The 23905-nt window shown below is 43.6% G+C and overlaps 1 protein-coding gene across 1 annotated transcript in view; it reads left to right on the top strand.

Annotated features, from left to right (window-relative positions):
* ZSWIM6 (zinc finger SWIM-type containing 6) overlaps nt 1–16437 on the top strand; it is a 100905-nt gene extending 84468 nt beyond the window's left edge. Inside the window, exons 8-14 of the mRNA XM_044276165.1 lie at nt 2699–2845; nt 4836–5096; nt 6099–6234; nt 7389–7546; nt 8254–8417; nt 11471–11552; nt 13644–16437. Coding sequence (XP_044132100.1) covers nt 2699–2845; nt 4836–5096; nt 6099–6234; nt 7389–7546; nt 8254–8417; nt 11471–11552; nt 13644–14506 — 1811 coding nt within the window. The 3' untranslated portion in view covers nt 14507–16437. The remainder of the gene's footprint in view (nt 1–2698; nt 2846–4835; nt 5097–6098; nt 6235–7388; nt 7547–8253; nt 8418–11470; nt 11553–13643) is intronic.
* Nucleotides 16438–23905: the final 7468 nt, after the last annotated feature.

The raw sequence follows: 23905 nt of genomic DNA, 5'->3' as shown, positions 1-23905 counted from the left end.
ACCAATGAATGTGCCACTATTAGGCTACTTTCACACTTGCAGCAGAGGAATCCTGCAGGCAGTTTAGTCACTGGAACTGCCTGCCGGATCTAGCAAAACGTATGCCAACTGATTGCATTTTAAGACTGATCAGGATCCTGATCAATCGTACAAATGCATTGCAAGAAAGGATCCTTCTGTCAGTTTGTCATACGGATAAACGGATCAGTTTTTTTTTTTTTTTTTTTTTTTGATTTGTCGTTCCTATGTTTAAAAAAATAAAAATAAAAAATTAAAATGCTTCATTGGTGGCAGTGGCAGCTTGTGATCGGAGCCCCAGCAGTGTAATCCTGGGGCTCTGATCAGTTACCATGGCAGCCAGGACATGATTATGCACAGGGCAGCAGGGAGTGTGAAGTCCTATTAACCCTAATAGAGATCGATTATGGTGAATATGACAATGGATTAAAAGATCTAGCCCCTAAGAGCAATGGTTATTAAACAAAAAAGTCACCTTGCCCACCCTAAAAAATAAATAAAAAGGATAGGACTGTTCAATTGCACGCAGCTTTTTTTTGGTGTTTTTATTTTTTTCGCTTGGTATTGAGTATCGCAATACTTTTTTATGGCATCGAAACCGTATCAAAATTTGGGTATTGATACAACCCTACCAGTGAATAGCTCAGTGGCCATACTAAATTATGAATTACATACAATATAAAAAGTATTCAGATCCAGGTGCTGGTTTTAAAGTTAAAGGGAAACGGTCACCACGATTTTGGGTATAGAGCTGAGGACATGGGTTGCTAGATGGCCGCTAGCAAATCCGCAATACCCAGTCCCCACAGCTCTGTGTGCGTTTATGGTGTAAAAAACCCGATTTGATACATATGCAAATTAACCTGCGATGAGTCAGAGCTTGAAAATATGACCCTTCTCTGGTCACACAAGTAAGATATGACTTATGTTAATTTGCATATGTATCAAATCAGTTTTTTTAAACAATAAAAGCACACAGAGCTATGGGGACTGGATATTGCGGATGTGCTATATCCAAAATCCCAGTGACAGGTTCCCTTTAAAGCCTTTTTTCTGTTAAAGTAATGCCAGTTCAATAGCTAAAAGGGGACTTGTGACATCTGTTACAGTAAATACTAGCAAAGGGACAGCTTTTCAGAGTATTCTTTTTATGTTGTGGCATTCCTTTTGTTATTCCTCCTGGAAATAAGTTTACATTTGTGTGTTAATAGTCACAGCCGCATACTGTTCAGACAGTGTTAAGGGCACGTGTCTTTGACGAGGCGGGTAATAACACCTAGTTGTCAATTTATACTTCTGCTTCCAGGAGGCGTAACAGAGGAATGGAACTATCTAGTTCTAAGAAGAAACCGTGTGTGTTTTTTTTTTATTTTTTTTTATTTATATTATTGCACTTTCAAAAAAAGTTTGATATAGCACAGTGACGTATCAAAGACTTTGATCGGTGGGGGGTCCGAGTGACAGGGACCCCTGCTGACTGCCAAAATGAGGAGGTAGAAGCGTCAGCCGAGCGCTGGCTTTCTTGCTGCTGAAATTGAGCTCAATAGAAAATATGTCTTAAGCAGCGAGGAGACGCTGAGCCCTTCTTCCACCTCGTTTTAGTGAGCGGCAGGGGTCTCCGCACTTGGGCCCTCACCTATCAAAACCTTTGTGTTCACGGACAAATCAAAAGTTTTTTTGAAAGTGCAGTTACTCTTTAAAGAGAAGGAATTATCCTTCATCGCTAAAGTAACAGCGGCCTTTTTGCTGTTACCCATGGATGGAGGTGAATGGCGTTGTAGGATAAGGCGGTGTTGGGCACGCCACGAGCCCTAAAAGGGTTAATCTCTTCCAATTTAAAGTCATAATTCAATTGCTTGGAGATGACGGCCTCTCTGCAGACTATATAAATAATACAGGACCCACCACTCTGCGGAAATATTTCTTCTTTTGACTCTGAGCCCCAGACGCTGCTTTGAACACTACAAATGTGCGCACTGTGTGTCCACTTCAGATGAAGGCGGAACAGCTTAATAAAGAAAAGCACCAAGTCTAATATTTCCTTAAATGTGTGTACGTCTTGGAAATGCCATAAGTGGCCCCATAATGGGACTTTATTAAGTCCATAAATATTCAGATGCTCCAGAAGGAGATGTTTAATTCATGGCCATTGATAATGACCTGCAGCGGCTTTGCTGGAGTTTTGCCAATATTACAGCCCCCGATTCATTCATATATTATATATTGCACACACATAGCCATATAAATTATAAAGGCTGGGATCTTTTTTTTTTTTTTTCCACTGACTTTCCCCACTACAAGTTCCAAGCTGTCACCCAGTCATTGTGGTGAAATGCGGCAACGCATGCCCTGGATAGCTGGTCAGCACCATCAGTGTTCTTTGGGATGCTCTATTGCAGAGATGGCCAACCTGCGGCTCTCCAGCTTTTGTAAAACTACAACTCCCACCATGCCCTGCTGTAGGTAGTGTGGGCATGCTGGGAGTTGTAGTTTTGCAACAGTTGGAGAGCCTCAGGTTGGCCATCCCTGCCCTATTGGTTAAAGGTATAAGGTAATTTTGAGAAACCCCCTTTAAGAGTACCTAGAGCTGACTCGGGCCCAGGACCTCTGCTTTGACACTGGTTAACTCTATGATTCTCGTTATTGACTTTTATTTTTTCTTTTCTACCTTTGTAAACAGAACTTGTACATAAAGGTGTCACTTCCATCACCAATCTGGAAGGCTGGGTAGGGCATCCTTTGGATCCAATTGGTACGCTCTTCAGCAGTCTTATGGAGGCCTGCAGAGTGGACGATGAAGGGTTTCATGGCTTTCCAGACTTTGCAGGTAAGGAAACCATTCTAATCTATGGATTTCAGCAACATGAAAGTTGGTGACCATATACATTAGACTAACTGGCTCATTTCCACGCGGCTGGGGATGTTCTGATTTTCCCCTGATAACTGTTGTTGGTTTGGTTGTGCCAGATCCTTGAGAGAGAAAAGCCATAAGATGTGTCTGGCAGTGACTCTGCTTTTTGAAAACGCATGCACTCTTGGTTTTGGTGTTTTGGTATCAAGAAGGCTTTGGTTGATGTCCTCTTAGCTTGTCCACATGCCACAACAGACTCCACATGAGGCTAGGAGTGAACCACCCATACCATAATAAGATGCTCTACTATTGCTGGTTGAAGTGTAAATGACACTTCAAGAAATATCTGTAGAACCTGGAGGACCAGATGCACCTATAGACACTAGATCTATGTCTGTAGGTGACACTGGGTCAAAACATGGCTTATTTTTCTTTTTCTTATTTTCTTCCCAGTACCCTTGCCACACCTGTCCATGGGTATTTATCTCAATTATCAAGTTGAGCTAGAATATCGCACATTAACCTGTGAACAGGCTTGGCATGGGTTTTGGAGTAAACAGTCATCATTTTTTTAAATCCTTTACAACCCTATTAAACCACACCTGACCTTTCAACAAACTTTGCATAAATGAATAGCAAATTGTGTGTACATGGCTATTTCTACCATTCTTAGCTGTTTTCTCAACTGTATGCTGTATCTTTAGTTTGCATTTCTCCCAGATCTGGTGGGTGTAGACTAGCTCCCGGTGGGTGGAGAATTTCTGGTTCCAAACCTTCTCACACTTAGAAGCAGCCCCAGGATCATGGAGGACATGACAGAAGTACTGATCTCTAAGGATGTGACTAAAACACCTGGGATGAGGAAAACTGTCTATACAGTGTCTCTCCTGTCGCTCAGTTCCTTTCCATAGACTTGTACTGAATTGTGATCAGATCCTTCGGTGAGCTTCTCTGTCCTGGATAGCTTCAAGAGAATTTTCAAAGAGAAAAGCATTTAGCAAGCAGGGAGGGGGGAGAGAGGAAAATGGCTGATAACAGAAGAACTAGTCATTTCTCTGAGATATATTGCAAAGTTTTGTTTGGTTATACAACTTTGCATAAAGTGACCATTTAGGGAGTGGGTTATTTTTATTGCCGGAGCCTGCTATGATCTACTTTGCATATCTTTTGCCAATTGAAGTCTGCATTGAATGGAAGCCATGTATGGTCTCAAACTGCAGGACTTTATGGTAAATTACTGTGGTGGCACGGCCACCATGATGTGCCCATACAAATGGATGTGGCTATAGCAATTTATCACCTGGACACTGCCCTCTATCACTCGCTCCCCATCCCCCCCCCCCCCCCCCCGCCCTATTACTAACCTCAACCAGTAAGTTGTTATCTTTCAGCAGAGGAGAGATTTGATAAAATGGTTAATGTTTTATAAGTGGATTCCAGGCTGATGAAATAATTCTGACATAAATGAATGTCATTGCTCAGCGCTCGGGGTACGCCATGCCAGCATTTCAATAAGTGACTCCTGGATACCCACTGCTGGTATTGAATGATTGATGGCATTCCAGCCGCAGGTTTTATTAACTTCTAAGTAGGTATTATTGGGCTTTGTCACAAGGACTTGTGGGGCCTTTGTCGTATATGGCGCGGCGTCACTACAAAATGACATTTATTATTTCTTCCTAGAACTAAATGTCAAAATCTAAATCTTTTGGCCGTGTGCCATAATCTAATACATGAAGGCTAGCCTCTCCTTTGTGTAGCCATTATCTATGCAGAGTAATGTACTCAATCTGCATCCAGGAGCTTCAGTAACACAAATGAGGTATATGTGGCACTCCAAGGCCCACCAAAGCTGGATGCTGGTGAATAAATGAGGGGGTGGGGGGTATGGTCCTTCGGTCACATTGAAGCAGTTTGATCCTGCAAATATCTTGCTCAGTGCCAATGTTTGTTTTTAATACCACAGATGGCTTTGGGCATTGTAAATCTCTGGAATACCAACACCTGTCTCCCCACAAGTTCCTTGAAGAAGGCGAGTCTTACCTAACACTGGCGGTGGAGGTAGCACTGATAGGACTGGGGCAGCAGCGAATAATGCCAGATGGCTTGTATGCACAGGAGAAGGTCTGCCGCAACGAAGAGCAACTCATCGCTAAACTGCAAGAGATCGAGCTGGATGATACGCTGGTGAAGATCTTCAGAAAACAAGCAGTCTTCCTGTTAGAAGGTGAGGAGCGGAGATCTAAAACATTATTTGACCACAATATTTTCACAGCAGTCATTGCAAAGGGGGTGGATGGGATGTATTCAGACTAGAGATGAGCGCATTTCATATTTAGAAATTTTGTTCACGCTGCGTTTGGTGGTAAAAGCCGAATTGCGTTTTGGATTCCGTTACCAAAGACCATACCGCAATTCTATGACGGAATGCTTTGAGGCATTCCGTTACTCATTCAGTCATAATAGAAGTCTATGGGCTGCAAAACGGATCCATCCCGAGAGGACTCCCCTGCTTAACGGAAACGGGATGGATCTGTTATGCAGGCCATAGATTTCTATTATGACGGAATGCCTCTAAAGGCATTCAGTCATAGAATTGCGTTATGGTCCGTGGTAACGGAATCCATAACGCAATTCTGCTTTTACCACCAAACGAAGCGCAAATTAATTTCATAGCCTGAAATTCACTCCTCTCTAATTCAGACATCACCCTCTGCCATTCTGTATGGTAATGGCCCAGGCAGTGTCTTTTTGTTGCATCTGCCTAATACACATTAGGTTTAAAGTGGCAGATTCCACCAATTTAATGTGTATATGGGGACCTACTGAGGAAGTTCACTTCCCATCATGTCGGCTTCTCTCCATTGACAAATATTTGTGAGATGGTCGTCTTTGTCTTATGTACGTAAATCACCTTAAGGCCCCTTGCAGATGATCGTTTGTCACGCTGCAAGTACTCGGCACAGCTCCCGGCCTGACCCCCAGAATTTCTATATACCTATGGCTTTATATTCCACTAACTGGTCTAGTAAATGGGGCATTTGTGACGTTTCCAGCGCAATCGTCATCAGTAAGCGAATAAGTGGTTTTCTGTTAGGAAATGAAGGCACCTCTTGCAGGGTTCTTGATGTGAGCCGAGCTGCAGCAGATGTGACCTAGTATTTTGTGGCTGTGTTATTATGCAGCGCTATGTGAGCGCACTGACGTAATGTATGCTTTCTTGGCACAGCTGGGCCGTACAGTGGTTTGGGTGAAATCATCCATCGAGAGAGTATTCCAATGCACACATTTGCCAAGTATCTTTTCACCTCCCTCCTACCTCACGATGCTGAACTGGCATACAAGATTGCACTGCGAGCAATGAGGTAAGTGTGACTCTGTTCTGGGTTCCTGGCTTTAACCCCTTTTAATCCTCCTGTTAATTAGGTTATGTATTTTAGAGTTGCATCCTTGCAACCACATTAAGGGAGTCAAACTTGGGTCACCACAGGGTTTTGTGAGAATCTGGGTTCAGGGTCTGGACATTGCAGCCATAATTCAAGCACTAAAGCGCTGGCTGCACAGGTGTCCGCATCTTCTGGCGCTCTGGCTGTTGTGAAACTACAGCTCTCAGCAATGTTCCATTCACTTCTATGGGAGTTCAGAGAAAAGCTAGTAAGTTCTGAAGATAAAGGGGGTAATCCAATGTAAAAAAAAGCTGCCACCCACGTAGCTCCCCGCTCAGTGGCCGCTGCATCTCCATTGCGCGGATCAATACATCCGGCAACGGGTGGTGTGCATTGATGCTAGCCAAAAGCTGGCTTCGGGGATGAGCCTCCCTAGCATCGCGGTTGATGCTAGGGAGGCTCGTCCCTGTTGCTGGCTGGCCCCCGAATCAACCAACCCCACCCCTGTCGCCAGATGTTTTGATCTGCACGGCGGCCATGCGGGGGAGCAGGAGCTATGTGGGTGCCGGGCAGTGGGGTAAGTATAATCTATATGAGGTGCCCGGGCATTGGGGAGCATGTTTTACATGTTGGATAACCCATTTAAAGGCTACCTGTCATTTCAGAAAAAACTGTCATAGTGAGTGTGACATGTCAGACGCTTTGATCGGTCAGGGTCCTTGTGCTGAGGCCCCACGATCACTAGAGGGAAAGGGCAGAAGTTCCGACCCAGAGAGCGGAGGGTCCTGTGTTCAGACTAATAGACTTTCTATGAGCCCAAACACTGCTCCCTATGCTCTCCAAAAAGAGGTCATCAGCGTTGCCTCGGAGTGGGGTTGTGGGGACAAACTGTTGCACACCTAATTAGCAGGATTTTCTGACAACTGAATGCCGTATTAATGGGTTTGATGGAGACCTGTTTCACTCTTCTTTTGGATGCCTATCTAGAACTGAAGTTCTTGACACGTTCCCTGTAAATGAGTTTGTTTAATGTGGCGTTGAGTACATTCCTGTGTGCACATGAAAAACGAGTCAAGCGACTACCGAGGCCTGGTTTAATTATTGATCCAATATTGTTTTTCTTTCCTATACAGGTTGCTTGTGTTGGAATCCACGGCTCCCACCGGAGACATGTCCCGGCCGCACCACATCGCCTCAGTTGTTCCTAACCGTTATCCCCGTTGGTTCACCCTGAGTCATATTGAGTCACAACAGTGTGAGCTGGCATCTACGATGCTGACCGCAGCCAAAGGTACGTCAAGAGCAAACTCTTCTGCGCCAGCTCTTTGTGAGATCAACAAAACTAGTGTTCTTTCATAAGGAAGTAGAAGAATGGTGCTTCCTGGTGAAGCCAACAGTACGCCTATTGTAAATGCATACGCTTCTGGATATCATGGTGGAGTTGGGTCGCTATGGGGCCTGCTCGGCTACCTGAGAAGTATTTTGTGTATAAATGTGCCATGGTGTGCAGCAGGCATATTTCATGTGAATGCATTCAGATGGCTGGGAGGACACACTGCCAGTATAGGCACAAGCATAGCCCACCCCTCTATTTACCAATTATGGGCCTCATTTATCTAAATAGATTGGTTGTCAGAGCTTCACTTTCTTTTCTAAAACCAAATAAATGTTGCACTGTGGTTTTTCTCCCTTCCATAGATTTTTTTTATTTTTGTTTTTTACTGCAAAAATTCACATGTGGTCTCAGTTTGCCCCAAAATTGCTCTACCTCCTGCTCGTTGTCCAGTAAGGTGACGCGAGTTCTACATGTCTTGGAAACAACTAAAGCAGCTCTTCAATCTACACAGAATTTATTTTATTTTTTTATTCGACTCTACAAGGCCATACAGTTTCAGAACAGGGTTTTTCTTCACTGATTCTCAATGTTTCTGGAATAAGTAATTTCATGTGGACCTAGATGCTGATAAAACTGTCCTTTTTCTCTTCTTCCACCTGCAGGTGATGTTAGGAGACTGGAAACAGTGTTAGAATCCATCCAGAAAAATATTCACTCCTCATCGCACATATTTAAACTAGCACAAGATGCATTTAAAATAGCAACGTTAATGGACAGCTTACCAGATATAACGCTGCTGAAAGTATCCTTGGAGCTGGGCCTTCAGGTTGGTGAAATTCTTGAATAGTTCTACCAAGCATTACCGTTCAGCAGCCACGTGTTAAAAAACTGCCTTTACCTCACTGAGATTTCAGACATTTTTGAACATTTCAAAAAAATACACGTTGAACTAGCTGTTATCAGTGGGGAGAGGGGAGGAAGCCGCTGCCAGACACCCCATGTGGCAGCGTATCTCATGAAGAACAGACTTGAGCATGTCCAAAAAAAAAACTGAACTGTCAACTGGTTTAGAATATAAACTACGTGTTGCGATGATGTAAATCACGCATTCTTGAAACAGTGTAATTTCGCCAGGGGGAACTAATGCAGATTCCCTTATACCTGGGAGAATTTAGACCAATTTGGGACCATTCCTACATTTCAAAACTTCAGCACTGACGACCTATCCTGATGATAGTTAATCGGTATCTGATCGGTGAGAATCCTAGACCTTGGATCCCTGCAGATCAGCTGTGAGCGCCGCAGCCTTCTCCATGGTTACCAAGCACAGCGCCGTACATAGTATCACACTCGGACCCATTCACTTCTACAATGCTGAGCTACGCCTAGGCCACGTGACCGATAAACGTGTCATCATTGGCCTAGGAAAAGCTGAGAGAAGGCCGAGGCGCAACAGCGAGCGCTACTGCCTTCTCAAACAGCTGATTGCCGGGGGTCCTGGGTGTCAGACCCCCACGCATCAGATGCTGATGCCCTATCCTGAGAATAGGTCATCAGTAGAGGTGATCGAAGCGACTTTGGATGCTAAATCCAAAGCCGATTCGCAAAAAAAAATATCATTAACACTGTACGGAGATTTGTCCCTGTACGGTATTAGAATGTATGGGCTCCGATGAGCCCAAGTAAGTTATTCACAAAGTTGCGCGAGACTTCATCGAATAATTCCGGTAATTGATTATTACAGTGAAAAACCACTTCAAAACTTGGAACAGAACTCTGCTTCAGTTCGGAGTGGTACCTTGGAACCGAAGCCAATTTTGGTTCCAAAGTTTTTCATTGTAAATCAATTATCGAAGATATTCAACGAAGTCTCGAGCGGCTACGTGAATAACTTCAGCTTATCGGAGCCCATACATTCTAATACTGTACAGAGAATAATCTCTGTACAGTTTTATAACGAATTGTTTTAGCGACAGGACTTCGGATTCACCATCCGAAGACACTTCACTTATATCTAGTCATCAGTTCTAAAGTCTCAAACACGTTTAGGGATTTTCCAACGGGTCTTTATTAAATATTGCCAGCAGTTTTCACTTCTCTGCAGGCTGTTCTTTCTGCTCCTCACTGAAATCCACCAGAGAGCTGCTCTGAGGATAGTGCGGTATTCCTTACAGCTCATAAACGCTCATTTAAGCTAAATTCTTATGAAACTGATAATGCTTTATCTTAAATGAGCTGGAGAGAGAAATTGTACCGATCCTGCCATCGGAGTATGGATTTCAGTGAGAAGCAGCGAAGGCTGCAGAAGACACTGAGAATCTTTGCCATCCAGCATCACTTGCTGTCCCGGTGACTACAATGTGCCGAAAAATATTGCTGTGCCGATGGATGCTAAGAGCTCAGTTGAGCTCAGGGGGGTGTCCTTGAGGGCACGTCGGGCATTTCCAGCGACAACTACCAGATTTATTTTTTTTTCCCCCCCGACTGCCTTGGAAATGATTGTGCACGGATATAGCTAGTTAGTATGTAGTAGTAAAGCAGTGCATTGATGGTTGCACAGTAATAAGGTTATTTCTATACATGCAGTAAAATGATGCTGAATGATTGTGCTGTAATTCCCATAAAATGAAGTAAATTTTCGCTCTTTGTCTACAGCAAGAAAACTGCAATCTTGAGGCTGTTCTCTCGTATAGTTTGCTCAATATTTTGTAATCTGCACTTCAGTATAAAACACGGCAGCATTGAGCAGAGGGGTGATGTATAGGTTAAGCTTGATATTGATTCCTCATAATGGTTATCTATGGGCCCTCTAATAGCCGTGCCAAACAGCGTGTGAAATCAATTTCTATATTCCCGAGTGGTTAATGGCAAACATTCAAAATAGGCATTTTGTATAAACTGCAAAGCAAAACTCATTTCCCCTGGTACACCCAGTATGTACAGACAGAGCCGTGCATCAGCTTTTTAACAGTGCTGCGAAAAAGTGAATGGGAGCGATCAAGTCCCAAGATCCATCATTTGTGGTAGAAACCAGCATCTCAATGTGGGTCCTGGCAGTGATTAGGGTAATTTTCAGCTTGCCTAGGAAATACGTCGCTGTAATTGAGGCCTGCGCTATATTTTGCCACCTTCCATTGTTGGTATGCTAATCGGTTAATTACGGATGGATATCTAAGAGCTTTATTAGTAAGGCTCATCAGAGGAGATGGACTGCCATTTTTACTGTCTCTCTCATCTTCATGTCCTTTGAGGGCTCATGCTTGTGACCATTAGATGTTTTGTGGTCCGCAAATTGTGGGTCCGCAAGACACTGATAACGGCTGGCCCCTAATAGAACAGTCCTATCCTTGTCTGATAATGCGGACAATAATAGGACATGCTTAATTTTTTTTTGTGGAACGGACATGAAATGCACTTATATTATTTTTTATTTTTTTTTGTAGCCCCATTGAAGTGAATGGTTCCACACACAGGCCGCAAAAAACGGAACGGCCCTAATTCTGATGGTTGCAGGGCTAGGAGTGCTAGTAATCCCATATTTGACATGTATACCAAATTGCACCAGTATTAAAATAAAATCTCTTAAAGGGGCTGTATAGTTTGGCCACTGGTTGTCCAGCAGCTGGAACCTTTTAGCGGTCAGCTCTGATCAGTTGGAAAATCTAGGACCACCATGGGTAAAATAAAGGATTGTGCAGTTCCCATTGAAATCGGTGTGTTCTGTGTAATCCAGATACTCATTGTAGCTATGGATATTAGGTGCAGGACCAACTATTTGATACATTTTAGAATTCCTGAATGTTTGAAAATGGCTTTTCTCAATGCTGAGAAATATACACTGGCCTCCAATCTTAATTAATCTTGTATTTTTTTTTTTAGGTAATGCGTATGACGTTATCCACTTTAAATTGGCGGCGGCGGGAAATGGTCCGATGGCTGGTAACATGTGCAACTGAAGTAGGTAAGTACCTGTATGCGGCTCCTATGGGTTTGTAATATCATTGGTCTCCTTAGGAGATTCGTCTCGGCTCTATAGAAAAATCACATATGAGGATGACCGATTTCACCCTACTATATCTGTACATGTTTTTTCTTTCTGCCGTTGCAGTATGAAAAAAAAAATGTGGACATCAAAGTAATAAGGCTTAAAGGGGTTTTCCAGGAGTAAAATATTGATGACTTCTCCTCAGAATAAGTCATTATAAGATCAGTGGGGAGTCCGACCCCAGCACCCCTACCGTCAGCTGTTTGAAAATGCTGCAGCGCTCAGTTGATCACTGCAGCCTTTCCCTTAGGCCATATGACCAATGACCTCACTAGCCTATATGCTTCTCGGTTCCATTCAAGTGAATGGGCCTGAGCTCCAATACCAAGCACGGCCGCTATACAATGCACAGCCCTGTGCTTCGTGTGATAGGAGGAGGCCACAGGCCTTTTTGAGTGCAGCAGACCTTTTTACACAGCTGATTGGCAGGGTTGACGGTAATCGGATCTCAACCAATCTGATATTGCTGTTGTAGTGCATCTGGTCAACATTTTGGTCATGGTTAATTAGGATAAAGATTTGGGGGTGGGGGGGATGGTTTAGAAAAGAATTTGAAATCTGACGCAAGCGGCTGATTTGTGATCTTTAAAGGTGGTGTTCGGGTGTTTAAAATTGATGACCTAGCCTCAGGGTAGGTAATCAATATCTGATCTGTGGGGGGTCTGACTCCCGACACACCACTGCTGATCAGCTGTCTGAAGGAGCCACGGCCTTTTCCTAGGCCAATGACAAAGTTTATCCGTCACAAGGCCAAGGTGCAGCTCAGTCTCATTCAATACAGAAGCACAGCCACTATACAAAGGCCATAGAGTTCACCCGAGTGCCCTGGCCTCCTCAAACAGCTGATTGGCATAGGGTATGGACTACCTTTCCTGAGGATAGGTCATCAATATTAAACACCCAGACAATCACTTTGAGAAAAGACCTTTGTATTTGCTGCTTATCCACATTTTTATGGGAGATATAAGATCGGAACTTGGCGTTCCTTTTTGTAGTGGATTCATTCTATCCTGGGTAAAATGATTAGGCTGTTTTATCATAAATGTTAAAATTAAGTTTAAAAAGTTAATACTATTAGGCTGTGTTCACATGGGCGTCGCGGGAAAAAATGCGGGTGTGTTGTGGGAACATGCACGATTTTATTTTTTTTTCTCCGAGAGTGCAAAGCGTTTTAATGCGTTTTACACGCATGTGAGAAAAATGGGCATGTTTGGTAACCAGACCCGAACCTGGAGTTCAGGTTTGGGTTCAGTATTCGGTAAATTTTATTATTTTCCCTTTATAACATGGTTATAAGGGAAAATAATAGCATTCCTTAATACAGAATGCTTAGTAGAAGGTCAATTGAGGGTTAAAAAAATAAATAATAAATTAACTCCCCACCGGAGCTGCCGGTCTCCTGTTCTTTTTTCAGGACCTGTCAAATGACCTGTGGTGATGTCACTAAGCTCATCACATGGTCCATAACCATGGTGATGCATCATGTGATGAGCACAGTGATGTCACCACAGGTCCTTTGACTGACAGAACGGCAGCTACACAATCAATTAGAGGTGAGTTAATATTTTATTTTTTTTAACCCTCAATTGACCTTCTACTAAGCATTCTGTATTAAAGAATGCTATTTGCCCTTATAAACCATGTTATAAGGGAAAATAATACAGTGAATACACTTTCATCTTAACAACCATGCGTGAAAATCGTGCCGCATCCGCACTTGCTTGCGATTTTCACGCAGCCCCATTCACTTCTATGGGGCCTGCGTTGCCTGAAAAACGCACAATATAGAACATGCTGCGATTTTCACGCAACGCACAAGTGATGCGTTAAAATCACCGCTCATGTGCTCTGCCCCTTAGAAATGAATGGGTCCGGATTCAGTGCGGGTGCAATGCGTTCGCCTCACGAATTGCATCCGCACAGAAATCTCGCCCGTGTGAACCCAGCCTTAAATATAAATGAGAAGACATTTCTTCATTCTCTTCCCCCTTTGTCTTTTGTATACAGGTGTTTATGCACTCGACAGCATCATGCAGAGCTGGTTCACCCTCTTCACGCCAACGGAGGCCACCAGCATCGTTGCCACCACAGTGATGTCTAACAGCACCATTGTCCGTTTGCATCTGGACTGCCATCAACAGGAAAAGCTGGCCGGCAGTGCTAGGACGCTTGCGCTCCAGTGTGCTATGAAGGACCCTCAAAACTGTGCCCTGTCAGCACTTACCTTATGTGAAAAGGATCACATAGCTTTTGAGACTGCATACCAAATTGTCCTGGATGCTGCTGCGACTGGCATGAGCTACACCCAGCTTTTTACGATAGCACGGTACATGGAACACCGTGGTTACCCCATGAGGGCGTACAAACTGGCGACCTTGGCCATGACGCATCTTAACCTGAGTTACAACCAGGATACACACCCTGCCATTAATGACGTTTTGTGGGCATGTGCGCTCAGCCACTCTCTTGGGAAAAACGAGTTAGCGGCGATAATACCTCTTGTGGTCACAAGTGTCAAATGTGCAACAGTACTTTCAGACATTTTGCGCAGGTGCACTTTGACCACCCCTGGGATGGTGGGACTTCATGGACGGAGGAACTCTGGCAAGCTTATGTCACTGGACAAATCCCCTTTGAGACAGCTCTTGGATGCCACGATTGGGGCCTATATAAACACAACACATTCGCGGCTCACACACATCAGTCCTCGACACTACAGTGAATTTATAGAGTTTCTTAGCAAGGCCCGAGAGACCTTCTTAATGGCTCACGACGGACACATTCAGTTTACACAGTTCATTGACAACCTAAAACAAATCTACAAAGGAAAAAAGAAACTGATGATGCTGGTCCGTGAGCGCTTTGGTTGACCACGAGTGAATGGGGTGGGGGTGGGGGGGGGGGAGAGAGAAGGTTTGTTTTTACTTGAGCCTGCATTTTTATCCTTTTTAACTTAAGAAAAAAAAATTGTCAAAATTACACAAAAAAAGAGCCACACCGGTATTATGTGTATAGGTAAACTGAGTTTGCAAAACTAAATTGTCATGTTGTGAAAGTTTGTTTTTTTTTATATTCTTTTTTTTTTTTTTTTCCATTTTAAAATATTTTTTATTTCAATTATCTGTGTGTATGAGAGGTTTAAGGTTTGGTTTACACTGAGTATATGTTGTCGAGTGGCAAAAGCCCACATAGCTCTCCTGTTTCTGTATTCGTTCGCAGCCTCAAAGAAAAACGCAAACGGCTTTAAGAGAGACAGAAAATCTTGAAGAAAAAAAAAAATACCAAACATAAAAAAAAAAATCCTTAAACCCTTCGTCCCGTGACAAGTACCTCGAATGGATCCAGCTTTACTCCTCTATCATTCTTACATTTCAACATACTTAACCACAGAATCCCCAAAAATACAACAATACTAGTAGATATGAGAAAATACGAGAAAAAAAACGAAATATTAAATTAAGGCTGACTTTGCAACGCAGTTCATCTAAAAGCATGGCACCACAAGCATGTGGAAACTTAGCGACTGTCAACATACATTCTCAGGGATTATCACGATAAAAAGAATGAGAGCATTTATTGTACTGTATATATATATTATAGTATATGTCTGAATATTGAAAACAAAGTATAACATTAACTAATTTATAAAGAATATTCTATGTAATGCAAAATACTTGAAGCTGCAGTAGCTTGGTTTGAAACAGACTAAACACGGGAGGAAAACATATCCAAGTGAGACATGGGCCTCGCTTCAGTGTTGGCTTCGGTGGTGATCATTACATGCTGGGCATCTATGCAGAGCCACCTTGATTCACTGCATGGCTGGGCTGATTCTGGTTGGAAAATACACTTTTTTATTTTTCTTCTTCTTTTAGGTTTATTTTTTATTTTATTTTTTTACTCTGGATTTATAAATTCCTAGGAATATTTTACCTTACTATGCGCCTGGTCGGTTGATTTACAAAGAACGATATAGCCAGAGCCGCGAGCCTTAGCATCCGTCGTAGAATCTGCCACAAAAAGGGATTTAGGGCGCAGAGAGATCTTCCAAGAGACACTTCAACACACAAATGCATTCAAAAATAGATGTTCATCCATGACGTCTTGGCAGCGAGCTAACAATAAGCTAACCTGTTGTGCACCATTATTATACACGTGTCTGCATAGGTATTTTGACTTTGTGCAGGACAGAAAGTTGTGTAGGTATGACTGTTCAAACGTGTTCAGATTATTTTTTATTTTTTGGGCCTCTAGATTTATTCAGACAAAAACAGCCTTCTATCTTGCCTTGTCTTAATGCTTTAAAATAACCAAACTGGAGATCTAACTACCAAACTTGTTCATTATAATTAAAAAAACTAAAAAAAAACTTAAAAAAATACAATTTATTGGTTCCAATATCGTGTCTTTAATTTTAGCCGAATGGTTCCGTATCCTTGTGCTTTCTGAATCCGTTTTTTATTTGAATTTTTTTTGTTTTGTTTTTGGTGCAAAAGTTGTCTAGTGTCTCTGGTTCCCTTCATTAGAGAACATGCTTTAGGTATGTTTGTAAGTATTTTTGTTTAGGAAAAAAAAAACTTTCATGCTCTTCATTTTATTTATTATACTAGATAAAAAGGTTGTACTTCATCACCCCATGTAAACATGCTCATGAAGTTGAAAGTAATTAAGATTTGATACACTGATATCAATTTATTTATGTAACTAAATCACTGTTTTATAAACTTGTTAATGATCAACAATTTCTTTTTTTTTTTTTTTTCTTTTTTGTTTTGATTAAAATTAGTTTTTTGAAAGTGGATTCTGTTTCCTTTTTGGTGACCTGAGACTGTGTACTGGTCTTTAAAGGCACACTTATTACTGAGGTTGGCACAATGCTCGCCAAGTGATCTTGGCTTCTTCATCAACAAAGTTGTCGGAAAGTCTTCATGTTGTTGGGATATTAATGTTCTTTAAAACGTAGGCAATGTAAGAGTTTACCATCTGTACAAAAAAAAAGACTTCTTCAACCTGGAAATAAAATCTTAACGGGGGAACCTGTCCTCTAGATCAGCGGTCCCCAACCCAGGACCGGGCCGCGGAGGATTGTTAGCCAGGCCGCGGCGATCATGGCAGTCTTTAACTCTGTACTAATGAAGCGCTTCCATTATGGAAGCGCTTCATTAGTACAGAAGGACCAGGAAGCGGTGAAGGATCTGTACTCACCACTTCCTGGTCCACGGTTCGGCTATCGGCTGTGCAGGGCTGCGCACACCGTCAGGTCTCTCTGTGACCTCACGCTGTGCGCCGCTATACACAGCCGACAGCAGAATGAAGAGGATCGCGATGGTGACCAGGAGCAGGAGAGGTAAGAGGTTTTTTTTTTTTTTTTTTTTTTATTTGCGCTAGGGGCTGACATATGGGGCTGATGGCTGACCTGGGGGACATGGGGCTGATGGCTAATGGGGGGGGGGGCTTATGGCTGACATGAGGGGCTAATGGGGGCTTATGGCTGACATGAGGGGCTAATGGGGGCTTATGGCTGACATGAGGGGCTAATGGGGGCTTATGGCTGACATGAGGGGCTAATGGGGGCTTATGGCTGACATGAAGGGCTAATGGGGGGGGGCTTATGACTGACATGAGGGGCTAATGGGGGGGGCTTATGGCTGACATGAGGGGCTAATGGGGGGGCTTATGGCTGACATGAGGGGCTAATGGGGGCTTATGGCTGACATGAGGGGCTAATGGGGGGCTTATGGCTGACATGAGGGGCTAATGGGGGGGCTTATGGCTGACGAGGGGCTAATGGGGGGCTTATGGCTGACGAGGGGCTAATGGGGGGCTTATGGCTGAGGGGCTAATGGGGGCTTATGGCTGACATGAGGGGGTAATGGGGGGGGGCTTATGGCTGACATGAGGGGCTAATGGGGGGCTTATGGCTGACGAGGGGCTAATGGGGGGGCTTATGGCTGACATGAGGGGCTAATGGGGGGGCTTATGGCTGACATGAGGGGCTAATAGGGGGGCTTATGGCTGACATTGGGGGCTGATAGATAGCTAAAGGTTTAGGGGTTGATCTGAGCCATTGGGGGGTCTGATCTGAGGTGTAATGAATTATTTTTTTTTTTCTCTTATTGTTCTCCTCTAAAACTAGGTGCATCTTATAGGGTGAAAAATATGGTACAGTGCAGCAGAGACCATAGTCAGTTTATATAGTCATTATATAGTGTTATATATTTTAATATGCACCTTGTGTTTTATGTGTGTGAATCAGTCAGCCCCGCCCCCTTTCTCCCCCCACCCGGTCCCTGGGAAAATTGTCTTGCATGAAACCGGTCCTTGGTGCAAAAAAAGGTTGGGGACCACTGCTCTAGATAGCTCGTCAATATCAGATCAGTGGGGGTCCAACACCTGGGACACTAGCCAATCAACTCTTAGAGGCCAGCGCCACTGCCTCTTCCTAAGCCAGGGATCAGCAACCTTCAGCACTACAGCTGTTGAACTACAACTCCCAGCATGCACACTTGGCTGTTCTTGTAACGCCCATAGAAGTGAAAGGATTCTGGGAGTTGTAGCTTCAGAACAGCTGGAGGTTGCTGATCCTTGTGGGTCATGTGGACTACCGTAGTTGCAGCTGAGGCCTGTTCAAGTCAATGGGGCTGAGTTGCAATACAGAGCACAGCCGCTCTACTATGTACAGCGCTGTGGTGAGTGTCGCAGCTCCCTGTAACAGCTGATCGGTGAGGGTGCCGGGACTCTGATCCCCACCAATGTGATGATGACCTGCCCTGCCCTGAGGATAAGTCATGATCAGTTCCTAGATAGCCCCTTTAAGGCCTCTTTCACACAGGCGTCAGTTTTTTTTTGCCCGGATAAGAGGCGGGTGCGTTGCAGGAAAATGCGCGATTTGCACGCGCGTGAGAAAAATCGCGCATGTTTGGTACCCGAACTTCTTCACAGAAGTTCGGGCTTGGGATTGATGTTCTGAAGATTGTATTATTTTCCCTTATAACATGGTTATAAGGGAAAATAATAGCATTCTGAATACAGAATGCATAGTATAATAATGCTGGAGGGGTTAAAAAAAAAAAACGTTAACTCACCTTATCCTCTTGATCGCGTAGTTCCCGGTCTCTTCTTTACTAGCTGTGGGCTAAATGACCTGTGGTGACGTCAGATCACATGCTCCAATTACATGGTCCATCACCGTGGTGATGGAGCATGTGATCTGATGTCATTAAAGGTCCTTTACCTGTATTTAATGCTCACCACAGGTCCTGCTCAACAAAGGATACAGAAGGAGATGCCGGGCTTCGCGATCAAGTGGACTAAGGTGAGTTAAATTATTTTAACCCCTCCAGCGCTATTTTACTATGCATTCTGTATTCAGAATGCTATTATTTCCCTTATAACCATGTTATAAGGGAAAATAATAATGATCAGGTCTCCATCCCGATCGTTGCCTAGCAACCGTGCGTGAAAGTCGCACCGCATCCGCACTTGCTTGCGGATGCTATGCGATTTGTAACGCACCCCATTCACTTCTATGGGGCCTGCGTTGCGTGAAAGTCGCACAATATAGAGCATGCTGAGATTTTCACTCAACGCACAAGTGATGCGTGAAAATCACTGCTCATGTGCACAGCCCCATAGAAATGAATGGGTCAGGATTCAGTGCGGGTGCAATACGTTCACCGCTTGTATTGCACCCGCACGGAAAACTCGCCCGTGTGAAAGGGGCCTAAGAAGCCCAAGGAATGATGCCAATTACTACTAGAGTTTGAACAGTTTTTTTTTTTTTTTTTTTTTAATGCATAGGGGCACGGATACTGATCATTTTTAATAATCCATTGTTGGTGAAATCGTACATTTCTATTAGAAAAATAACTCTAAAGTTGTGCATTAGCAATGCTCCCTGTTTACTTAAACAGGACCTTCACCAAAAATGCAATCAGAAAGCAGTATGTTTATAGAGCAGGGGAAGCTGAGCAGACTTATTATTTTATTTTTATTGGGAAAAGATTCAGTAAAACTTTGTTTACATTTATATCTGCAGTCCTGTGAATACTTATCGGTACAGGAAGGAGGGGTTATTAGTGATGACTCTTTGACAGCATTGTGTATAAATGTATAGAAAAGTTATCACTGATAACCCCTCCCTCCTGTACCAATAGTTATGCGTTGGTGACAGGTCCTCTTTAACTGTAGAGACGCGCTCCACACTGACTGCAGCTGCCCTCACTGCCTCTCCCCCTGTATAAATATGAGACAGTGAGAGCAGCAGCGGTCTGTGGGGACCGCATCTCTACAGTTACCGGAGCGTTGCGAATGCACAAAATGGTCAACTTTGTGCATTTCGATCAGAAAAATAGCTATAATTTCAGTAACTAAAGATTATAAAAATTGTCAGCATCACTGACTTTCAAGGTTAACAGAGGTCATTAAAGTTTTTTTAATAAAGAAATTACATTTTGTTAACTTTGGCCTCAAAACGAGCTCTGTGTACTCTGGTCTTGTACAGCCTCCCTGCTGCTCTTATTGCAATGTCACATATGGAGGCACAAGATTGGTGACCTGAACCATAGGGAAATCTCCCTCCCCCCCCCCCCCCCCCCCCCCCTTATGGATCCAAAGTAGTAAGATCACACTACATATGCCGTCACATAGCAGGAATAGACAATGGGGAGTATAATGGGTTAAGCAGGTTTATCGTGCAATAGGTAGCATGCCTTTTACGCTGGGTTCTGACCTGAGCGTTCGCGATGGAGCGCTCTGTATGCTCGATTCTATGTACGGGAACGCGCGACAAGACTCCCCAAAGAAGCTCATGTACTTCTTGGGGCGTCGGATGTTTTACAGCACGATCGTACGCGCTGTAAAACGCCCAGGTGAGAACCATTCCCATAGGGAATCATTGGTTCTTGCCTGTTGAGCGTTTTACAGCGCGTAGGAACGCGCTGTAAAACGCTCAGGTCTGAACCCAGCCTTAAGGTTGAAGCCATGATGGTGCTTTTTCAGGTGTGATTGTTGTATTTCTTGGGTTCCTTTCACTTCTGTACAGAGCGGATGTTTGAGTGGAGCCAGAGGAGGCTTATGAAGGGGAAGTGACTGTAAATGAAGAATAATGCTGTTGCTGGAGAGGTTTGCTTACATTGTCTAAACTGCACTTGTATTAATGTGAAGTCCCAGCCTGGTCTGCTGACCTCATTGTCTTCTGTATGTGATGGCAACTTGTATTGTTCATTTCTGGATTGGAAGTGGCCTTATCAGATGGTCGTAATAGTAACTTTTCATTGTTCTTAAACACTATGTAGCTATGACATGGCTGAAGTGCTTGAACATTGATCCCATTTTAGTCTCTGGGCTCCGGTAGTGAATGGCAGTATCTGGCAGGCTGTCTGAGGTTACTGGGTATGTGAACGTAGCCTTAGAAGTCAATAGGGCTGAGCGCGATGCCAAGCACAGCCGCTATACAATGTCCGGCACTGTGCTTGGCGAGCAGGGAGAAGGCTGCAGCGCTCACAAAAGAGCCGCTGCCTTCTCAGACAGCTGATCAGTGAAGGTCCCAGTTATCGGACCCCCACGATCAGTATTTAAATCTCATACACCCTATTCTCTGATGTATCCAAGGGCTAATGCACCCGAACATGTGCCACCCGATCCGTGTCCCCAACACACAGGCACCGTCCGTGTGGCTGGCGCAGATGGATGCTGACCCATTCAACTTGAATGGGTCCGTGATCTGTCCGCACCGCCCCCAAAAAAAAAATAGAACACGTTTGTATTATTTTTTTTTTTCCCTTCCATGGGGTTCTGTTCCGCATTGCACCGTCCAGATTGCGAACACATTCAATTGAATGGGGCAACATCTATGATGCAGTACACAGACGGCTGGTGCCTGTATATTGCTGGCAGCAATACTGGCCCGGCTGGCACACTTATGTGCATGAGCTCTTGGATACATCAGAGAATTAAAAGGGTGTCTGAGATTTAAATACTGATCGTGGGGGTCCGATACCCGGGGACCTTCACTGATCAGCTGTTTGAGAAGGCAGCGGCTCTCCTGTGAGCGCTGCAGCCTTCTCCCTGCTCGCCAAGCGCAGCGCCGTACATTGCATAGCGGCTGTGCTTGGTATTGTGCTCAGCCCTATTCACTTCTATGGGGCTGAGCTGAGCATAGGCCATGTGACCGATGAACGCGGCGTCACATTCCTAGGAAAAGCCGATAGAGGGCCACGGTGCTACTACAATGAATGCTGCTGCTGCCTTCTCAAACAGCGGCGCATCTGACCCCCAGTGATTGGATACTGATGACGTATCCAGTATTTGTCTTGAAAAACCCCTACAACTTTCATGAACGCTTTAGTATGTTGACAATCCTATGAGGAAAGGCCTGTTACATCACCCTAAGGGGTTGGTTTGTATAATTATGGATGACTTATGAAAATTGACTGCGCACCCCTTTGTAGATCATCCTGTTTTCTTGACCGTGACGTTGATGGCAGGCCTCCATTTTTAGTATTGTATACAGGAGGTCCGGGGAGTGTGTGCGCCCTTGTCCAGGGTAGTCAAACCATGCTATTACATTCCTGGGCTATTGACCATTTTAATGAGCATTGTATCATTGCCAGTGAAGTAACTGCCATAGTATAGGAAGCATCTATGTCTGCATATTGTGAACAATCCCAAAATTATGGAGAAGATGCCAAAGAAAAATACAGATTTATTCAGCAGAAGTGATTCTTAGACAAATATATATTTTTTTCTAATGCTCAACAGTTTGTAGTCTATAACTAAGGACTAATGCCATTTGCCAAACATGAGTGCAAGACGGATCATCTATTATTAGATTTGCTTTAGTTCAGTATAACATTGGAATAAGCAGAAAAAACTTTAGAAGCTTTTTATTATAGCTTTTAGTTCACTAATAAATGTCTACTGCATGCAATTAGATTGTCTTCCATGGTTCTAATTGTGCATTTGATCAGGATAATATAGGTCATATTCTTTGCTGCTCAGGTTACTCCCAGACATCACCAAATCTTCAAGCAAAATCTATGTTCAGCTTTGGAAGTCTAGAATATGCTGCCCGATTTTATGAAAAGAGCCTCTGCTGCTCCATTCAGTTAGTTTGTAGACCATGCATACGGAATATTGCCCTGTGTGGATAGGATATGATGTCAACTTTAAAGCTAATTTATCATATTCTCAAAAACTAACTAGACCGGTGGTGAAGCTTAATAAAATAGAGATGAAAGCAGCACTCCAATTACAAGGCGTGCTGTCTTCAGCTCCCATTTTAGTGATACCAAGAGACCGTGGACCAAAGTATCTCAACTAGCCAGAGCCAAAATTATTTTTCCATTATCCTGTGCTCTTGTCTTCTGCTTGTCAAGATGTACTCGTGTCTTGGAATAATAAGCATGGAGTAGGTTTCCACAATTTCCAACCCCCCAGGTGGGTTCTGTTTTTGTTCCCCCCCCCCCCCCCCCCCTCCTTTTCTTGACTGAAATTGAGGCAAACTGCCACAGGCAAATGTTGGTGTAATGTATGTGCCATGTGATTTGCCACTTGGAAGCTTTAAACATTGACTTGTGGGGTACCACAAGGGGTCAGTATTGGGCCCTATTCTCCAATATATTTATTAATGATCTTGTAGAAGGCTTGCACAGTAAAATATGAATTTTTGCAGATGACACTAAACTGTAAAGTAATTAACACTGAAGAGGACAGTATACTACTACAGATGGATCTGGATAGATTGGAGGGTTGGGCAGATAAGTGGCAGATGAGGTTTAACATTGACAAATGTAAGGTTATGCACATGGGAAGGAATAATGCAAGTCACCTGTACATACTAAATGGTAAAACACTCAGTAACACCGACATGGAAAAGGACCTAGGAATTTTAATAAACAGCAAACTAAGCAGTAAAAAACAGTGTCAGGCAGCTGCTGCTAAGGCCAGTAACATAATGGGTTGCATCAAAAGGGGCATAGATTCCTGTGATAAGAACATAGTCCTGCCACTTTACAAATCACTAGTCAGACCACACATGGAGTACTGTGTACAGTTCTGGGCTCCTGTGAACAAGGCAGACATAGCAGAGCTGGAGAGGGTCCAGAGGAGGGCAACTAAAGTAATAACTGGAATGGGGCAACTACAGTACCCTGAAAGATTATCAAAATTAGGGTTATTTAAGACGACTGAGGGGAGATCTAATTAATATGTATAAATATATCAGGGGTCAGTACAGAGATCTCTCCCATCATCTATTTATCCCCAGG

Source organism: Bufo gargarizans, chromosome 1 (genome assembly GCF_014858855.1).
Source record: "Bufo gargarizans isolate SCDJY-AF-19 chromosome 1, ASM1485885v1, whole genome shotgun sequence".
Classification (NCBI taxonomy): domain Eukaryota; kingdom Metazoa; phylum Chordata; class Amphibia; order Anura; family Bufonidae; genus Bufo; species Bufo gargarizans.
This window is presented reverse-complemented; position numbering and strand designations above follow the sequence as displayed.